The 8,140-nt window shown below is 37.5% G+C and overlaps 1 protein-coding gene across 8 annotated transcripts in view; it reads left to right on the forward strand.

The window, feature by feature from the left end:
- CCDC125 (coiled-coil domain containing 125) overlaps positions 1-4,823 on the forward strand; it is a 31,861-nt gene extending 27,038 nt beyond the window's left edge. For 7 of the 8 annotated variants that reach the window (XM_045848009.1, XM_045848004.1, XM_045848005.1 and 4 more), the window contains 2 exons: positions 2,888-3,018; positions 4,084-4,823. In XM_045848009.1, the coding sequence (XP_045703965.1) occupies positions 2,888-3,018; positions 4,084-4,371 (419 nt within the window). In that variant the 3' untranslated portion in view covers positions 4,372-4,823. The remainder of the gene's footprint in view (positions 1-2,887; positions 3,019-4,083) is intronic. The other variant, XR_006786739.1, reaches the window with a different exon arrangement.
- Positions 4,824-8,140: the final 3,317 nt, after the last annotated feature.

An 8,140-nucleotide genomic window follows, 5' to 3' on the forward strand; every position in this document is an offset into this window, starting at 1 on the left:
CATATTGTTTCAATTTAAAATGTCAATGTGAAATCATTTATCAGTCAAGAAAGATTAAAGTGAAGTTCTTAAGAAATTTAAATGTGTTTGGTACTAAAATTCTGAGATGACTATATTTCCAAATATTTTATGTTAATATCCATAATTCTAAGTCCAATATATGTCATTTTAAGGTAAACTTCAGCCCTGGCTAGTGTGGCTCAGTAGATTGAGTGCTGGCTTGCAAACCAAAGGGTCGCTGGTTTGATTCCCTGTCAGGTCTCATGCTTGGGCCGTGGGTCAGGTCCCCTGGCGGGCATGTGAGAGGCAACCACACATTGATGTTTCTCTCCCTCTCTCCCACTCTCCATCTCTTTATTTAAAATTAAAAAAAGATGACCTTAAGGACTAATAAGCATCTTGTAATATTAAATATGAAACTTTTAATAGTAGATACCTATTTTATTTTAAATTTTTTCTTTTTAAATAGTACATATTAGTAATAGTATATGGTCAAGTGTTGTGAGTTTAAAATTCATTGATTAAACTTTACTCATCTCTTTGCTGAAATAGTAAGAAGGGATAGTAAGAATGGCAGTAAAGAAGAACCATGAACATGAGTGGAAAAAAGATGATAAAACCTATATATTTAGAGTGTTCATCACGTGGAAATCAGGGCAAAAAAGGAAAATCTGTTCCTCAACTCTCCTCCATAAAGAGGCATTCCACATTGTCCTGAAGTTAACTTACTTATAAAAGTTTTTGTGACATGAGACTTACAGAGGCCATTAAGCCAATATAATGGCTAAGTCCTCGACAATAATTTATGGTAAATACAAAATCAATATTAATATGGCTGTTTTCCATAATAATTCCTTGACAAAAGCATAAGGTATAACTTCCCCGTCCAATTCAAAGAAGGTGATTTTGCCAGGGAAATAAAATTCAGTCCATGCATTTAGCCTTTTAAGAATCAGTGGAAAACATGAAGAGTATCTAGTTCTAGGTGAACAACAAATGTGCAGGTGGCCTCCCTCAGGCATCCCGCCCCTCCTCTCAGCCACACCCTTCACGGCAGCCGGCCGCTTCCAAGGCATCATCTTTGACAGCAGCTTTGGCGTTCTGTGTTGTTAATTGAAGGCAAATCCATTTGGAAATCTACCTGGTTTGTTCTGATGGAATGTAGGGAGAAGAGTGATGAGAGAAAGAAGGAGGGAAAAGAATGGTTAAAGTGATCTTATGAAAGCTTATCACATTTTGTCACCTGCATAGAAGCCTCCCCCGCCCCTTGCTCTGCATGGAAGTTGGCCATAATGATAGTGCTGTGCAGACAAAGCTGGGTTTTTAAGAGGTAGATTTGTATTCATTTCAGCACTTGAGTTTGTACTCATTTTATATTCCAGAATTCCCACCTTTCTTGGCTAGTGTTAAGACTCAGGGACTTTTCCATAAAAAATACAATTTGAGAGGTATATCTCCCAATCTTTGTTTTCTGTTAAGGCACTGACAGACTTAGAAGCAGAACTTAAAGAATTGATTCATCTCTGAAAAGCCTTTACAAGTCCTTAAAAGTTTCAGTAACTCTTGACTGAGTTTCTTAGTGACAAGATTTTGATTCATTTTACTAGTATATTTCCAATAATCTGAACCAGTATAGGATGATTATTACAGATCGTTCTCTGATGTGTGGTTAACACTTAAGCCATCAGCTTTTCTTCTTGAATGGCAGCTTAGCCAGGTTCTGAGTGACAGGTTATGAGCCTCGTTCCTTTTTTAAAACTGCAAACAGAGACAGATTGTTCACTCATCAAAGTTGCCAAGGGCCTCACTTGTCTGGCGTTGTTCACCTGTTGCCACAGCTGCTCGTGGAAGAGGTCAGGTGTGAGCCCCAGTCACTGGGGTTGATCCGCTCTCTGTTCTCCATGAGACTGTTTACCAAGCATTTCAAAAACAACCTTGACATTTTCTTTGTATAAATCTACAAGTTTTGCACTTTGTAGTATAAATTGCATCCTTTCTATGGATGAAGCAGAACATTAATGTACACACTTCAGGATGTGGACTTTCAACATCATCAGTACCTGGGCTAGGTGCTTTCACAGCACATCTTTTTTTAGGGGCAGGGAGAGTAATTACTACTTTAACCATTTGTAAGTAATGTTAAGCACATTTACAATGTTGTGTAACATCACCACCATCCATCTCCAGAACTTTTTCATCCCAAACAGAGACTTTGTACCCATTACTCGCTAACTTCCCACTCTCCTCCCTCAGCAGATGCTCTGTAATTTAATGGCATGGCAACCCTGAGGCATAGGTACCGATACTCTTATTCTAGAGCTGAGGGAGTGAAGCTCAGAGCTCTTGTCCAAGGTCATGCAGTTAGTAAGTGGCAATAAGGATTCAAGTCCAGACCTTTCTGACTCTGAAGCAGAGTTTGCATGGTTCAGAGGCCACTGGCCTGTAGAGGTTTTTTGGGGTCTTTGTAGTATTCTCAAATAATGTGGGTCAAGTGGCTGACGTTTAAAATTGGGAGATATCACATACAAATCTGGATTGCTCTGCTTCCTCTGGAAGACTTCGATGATCTGCTAGCATGGGCTGAATTCTTTCCCATGGGGCAGCCACTGTGAGCTGAGGAGCAGCGACAGAATGTGACAGAATGGTGGGGCATTGCTCTGGGTTCTCGCTGTGGCCCTCTCTCTGCATTTGCCATCCTGGCTCTAAAGCCTGAGCTCTCCACACTCTGCTGTGCTGCCTGACTTACTCGCGCTCAGGGTCTCCTGAGGAGGACACCTCCTGACTGAGGAACGCAGTAGCCATGGTTCATACTTACCTCTTTTCCTGGAAGTTCACATCAGTGAGTGTCTTTTTTATGTCTCAGCTGGGTTTTCCTGTTCAATTTTAGGATTACTATCACAAAGGACGAAGAAGACCTTAGGGCAGAGACTGCTGGGGATGCTCCCTTTGGAAAACAGTTCTAAGAGGACTGAAGACCAGGATAATCCTCAGGAAGTCTTTAAGATGCTAATAGATTTGGTTGGTATCTTTGCTTTCTTCTTGTTAGGGATGGTGGTTAAGCTAATCTTTTTGCTTCCTATTAATTCAACTTTACCACTCTACATTTGCCTTTTATTCCCTTTCCCCGGACCCTCCTCCAGAGTTACAACCCTGATCTCTTTAAACTCTCAGCACGCTCTTCCCACTTCCCCCATCCATGTTCTTCCTGTGCACGTTTAAAGTTCTACCTCTGAAAAGGGGGGCTCCCCATAATTAACTCCCAGCATCTCTGTCATCTGCACTTAAATAAATAGTTCATGGCAAGACCTTCTCTTTACTCAGGAATTTTTAAAGTAGCCATTCACTTCCTGACACATTATATCCTTTAATCATGACCCCAAGCTTGAACTCAGTTCTGTTATCCCCATTTCACAGGTGACTGAAGACTCACATTATATGAACGTACTTATCTATAGGAGAGTGTTAAAGTTATTTACATATAAATATATAAAAACAATGTTAAATATAGGTAATTTCAATATTCTTTTACAGAGGTAAGTACAGGTTGATTTTATATATTTATATATGTATACACACATATTTATACATATATATGTATACACACACACACACACACACACTCATGTATATGTATTTCTGCCTCCTCTTCAGATGACAAAACTTTCAGCAGTCGTTTTCTATTCTTCCTTTAAAAAATATCCTCAAGCCCTGGCTGGTGTGGCTAAGTGGCTCAAGTGCCTGTCTGGGAAACAAAGGGTCACCGGTTTGATCCCCAGTCAGGGCACACGCCAGGGTTGCATGCCGGGTTCCTAGTAGGGGGCATTCAAGAGGCAACCACGCATTGATATTTCTCTCCCTCTCTTTCTCCCTTACCCTCTTTCTAAAAATAAATAAAATCTTTAGAAAAAAAATACTCTCAATAACATATAGCATAATGCTTGGGAATCAGTGGACACCTAATTGATTTATTCATGATGATTGACTTGACAGATTGGAGAATGAACATTTTGATAAAATACTTCTGACCATAGCTCTGTATCATTTATTAACTAACTGGCATTTTTTAAATCTCTGTGCATGTAGCTGAACGATAAAGAAGAAGCTTTGGCTCATCAAAGAAAAGTTAGTTACATGCTTGCTCGGGCATTGGAAGACAAAAACACAGGCTCAAAAGGGAACAATGACAATTTTCCATTAAAACACTGCCAGCAGAAAACTACAGAGCTCTCTGTCTTGCGTGATCCTGTACCTTCAAGTGTTCAAATTTTTAATTCTCTGGGCTGCATATGTCTACCCCAGCATCTTCATACAGGTCAAAATGACACAAGAACTCTGAAAAGATCCCATTCTTTGCCATCAAATATGTTTTGAAGACAAACCAGTTGAAATTAGAACCAAGAACTGTTTATATCAAGAGACTTTGAAAAAGGATTGTGTAAACATTGTTACATATTCAGAAATTGTATGTTTTCTGGTTATTTCTAAATTTTAGGAGGCAGCTTAAATACTCAAATGTTTGCTACAAGAAATTTATTAGTATTCTGTGTAGACATATTTTATTTGTAAAATACATCACTATATTTTATAAAATTTCCAGTATTTTACCAATAACTGAAAAACAGAAATATTGTATTGGGTTGGCCAAAAAGTTTGTTTGGTATTTTTCCATAAGATGGCTCTAGTCATGCTTAGCTGCCCTTAAACTTTATTCAAAGCAATTTTGTTAGATTTTGTTCTGACAGCTGTCATATCAGTGTGTGTTTAAAAAAATCTTATCAAAATTGGTGAGTTTATGTGTAGCCATTTTAATATTGAAGATGGAAGAAAATATGCAACATTTTTGTCATATTATGCTTTATTATTTCAAAAAAGGTAAAATTGCAACTGAAATGCAAACAAAGATTTGTGCAGTGTATGGAGAAGGTGCTGTGACTGATCGAACGTGTCAAAAGTGGTTTGCAAAGTTTCCTGCTGGAGGTTTCTCTCTGGACAATGCTTTACACTCTGTTAGACCAGGTGAAGTTGACAGCAATCAAACTGAGATGTTAACTGAAAAAATCAATGTCATGCAGCACAGGAAATAGCTGACATACTCAAAATATCCAAATCAATAAGGTTATTATTGAAAATGAAAAATGTCTCTTTATTTTATGGAAAAAAACTAAATGAGCTTTTTGGCCAAACCAGTATTTTGTGAAAAACAAAAAATTATTTAACTATTTAGATTGAATATGGGGATCTTTGGCTCAAGCAGCAACATAATGTAAATTAATGCTCTAAGAAATAACAATGCCTAGGAGTGAATATATGTTAATTTTTGAAATACACTTATTTTGTTTTATTTGTTTTTCAGGATTTTTCATTTGTGACATAAAGTTTCAAATATTTTCCTTAAGTTAACCTCAGTTAAGAGCTGCTATGGTGGGACTTTGGTGGAAGTATATTCAAAATCATAGCTAGTTCCCTTCATAGTTTTGTTTTTCTTCCAAAGTGGTGACATTTTGTGGCCAGATCTACACAAAATTCTGATACTCAGACCAGTCTGAATTAACTTCTTGGTTCTGATGCTAAATTTTAGATCATTTAATTTTGTTTCTATAAATATTACATAGTAATAATCTTTAATACCTTTTGGGAATATTGTTATATTAGTATCATCACAATTATGTTGAAGGAAATGTATTACATTGTTAGCACTTGTAATAAAACTTATCTAAGATCTCTGATGAAAAGATAGATGGCTACACTAAATACTACTTAAATAACAACAGTATCAGGTAACAACATAAACAAATTATAGTTTTGTTAAAGGGAGAGCATTTAATTGGCATTAGTAAATAATAAAAGCTGAAGATTTGGCAAATAAATGTTTAAAAAAGGGGGAATGATGAAGAGCTATTGTTATCAGATATTAAAATATATTGTTCTGCCCTGACTGGTGTGGCTCAGTGGATTGAGAGCCATTCTGCAGATCAAAAGGTTGCTGGTTTGATTCCAGGCAGGGCACATGCCTGGGCTGTGGGCCAGGTTCCCAGCTGGGGGCATGCGAGAGGCAAAAAATTGATATATCTCTTTCACATTGATGTTTCCCTCCTTCTCCCTCCCTTCCCCTCTCTCTAAAAATAAAATCTTTTTAAAAAATCTTGCCCTGATAACAATATAAAGCTACATTATTTAAAGCAGTGTGGTACCAGCAGGTCAATGGAATAGGAAAAAAGACCATACACAGATCTAGTATATGTAAGAATTTTGTATAAAATAAAAGGTAAGGCCCTGGCCAGATAGCCAGTTGGTTACAGCATCATCCCAATATACCAAGCTTATGGGTTTGACCCTTGGTTAGGGCACATAGAAGAAACAACTAATGTAGGCATAAATAAGTGGGATAACAAATTGATGTTTCTCTCTAAAATCAATAAAAAATTAAAGGTAAGGAAAGGAACTGGGATTATCTAATACTAAAATTGGAAGTGAAAAAAAGACCCTGGTTGGCATAGCTCAGTGGATTGAGCATGGGCTGCGAACCAAAGCATCGCAGGTTTGATTCCCAGTCAGGGCACATACCTGGGTTGCAGGCCATGGTCCCCAGCAACCGCACATTGATGTTTCTTTCTCTCTCTTTCTCCCTCCCTTCCCTCTCTTAAAAAAAAAAAAAGTGAAAAAAAGTCAAATTACAAAAACTAGAAAGGATATTTTTAAATGTGTGTATATCTATATAAAACAAATTTATATCAATTGACATTTGTAACACTCCAGTTGGTAGGTGGACAAAGAATCTGAATCAACAGTTCACAAGAGGGATTAATTACATAGTAATCAAAGAACGATAAATTATGATATCAAATTAGCAAAAGATCACAAAGATTATGTGAGTGGTAGACACGATGAGGTAAACCAGCTACTTTAATGCAGTGTTGATGAATGTGTATTTGAGACCCTGTATTCAATTTTTGGGGGTCTCTACTGAAGAGTGAAATTGTGGGATTATATGGTAATTCCATTTTCGAAGGAACACCTGTTTTCCATAGCCAGCTGCACTGTTTTACCTTCCCACCAACAACGCATAAGGGTCCCAATTTTTCCACATCCTCACCAACACTTGTTAATGTCAGGTTTTTTTAAATAGTAGCCATCCTAATGGGTATGAGGTAGTATCTCCTTGTGGTTTTTGTGTTTATTTTTATTTAATTATTTGTATCCTTGCCCAGGGACAAGTTTGTTCATTGATTCCAGAGTGCGAGGATGGGGGGGAGAGAGACATCAATCAGTTGCCTCCTGCACAAGCCCTGACCAGGGATCAAACTGCAACCTAAGTGTGTGCTGTGATTGGGAAATGAATCTGCCCCCTTTGGGAATGACACCTGGCCAGAGCTCGTAGTGGTTTTGAATTGCATTTCCCTAGTAATTAGTGATGTTGAGCATTTTTTCATGTTTATTTGCCATTTCCATATCATGTCTGGTGAAATGTCTATTTAAGTCCTTTGCCCAAACTTGAATTGGATTTTTTTTTATTGCTAAGCTATGAGTGCTTTATGTATTTCAGATATTAACTCCTTACCTGATACATTCCAGTTTGTTTATTTTTACTTTTGGTGCTTGTTCTATTGGGGTCATATCCAGGAAGTCCTTGTCAAATCTAAGGTCAGGAAGCTTTCCTCCTATGTTTTTTTTTGAAGAGTTTTTATAGCTTTAAGTCTTATGTTTAGGTCTTTGATCCATTTAGAATTACATTTTGCATATGGTATAAAGTTAAGGGCTTCATTTTTAAGAACTACTGAACAGTACCTGGGAGTGTAAACTGATACAACTACTTTGGAGAAATATGGCAATATCAACACTAATTAAAAATGCATGTAAATGTTCTCATTTTTTAATAATTGTGAAAAACTGAAAATAACCTAAATGTCCATGTGGCAATACACTAAAGATGACCCTTCTCATGATTCCCATCTAGAGATGGGCTAGGTAACTACCATGAGGAGATTTTTAAGATGTATTTAAAATCCAACAGAGTTGACCTTAATAAATGGATAACCCAACCAGGTGTGCACCAGCTCCCATTTTTTTAAAGAGCAGAGCGCTCTCTCTTGGTAGCAGATGAGGAAGGCAGACAAACTGAAGCATTGCCGCTGGCCTGCAG

Source organism: Phyllostomus hastatus, unplaced genomic scaffold, assembly GCF_019186645.2.
Source record: "Phyllostomus hastatus isolate PE091 unplaced genomic scaffold, TTU_PhHast_1.1 phas_contig_58, whole genome shotgun sequence".
Lineage (NCBI taxonomy): Eukaryota > Metazoa > Chordata > Mammalia > Chiroptera > Phyllostomidae > Phyllostomus > Phyllostomus hastatus.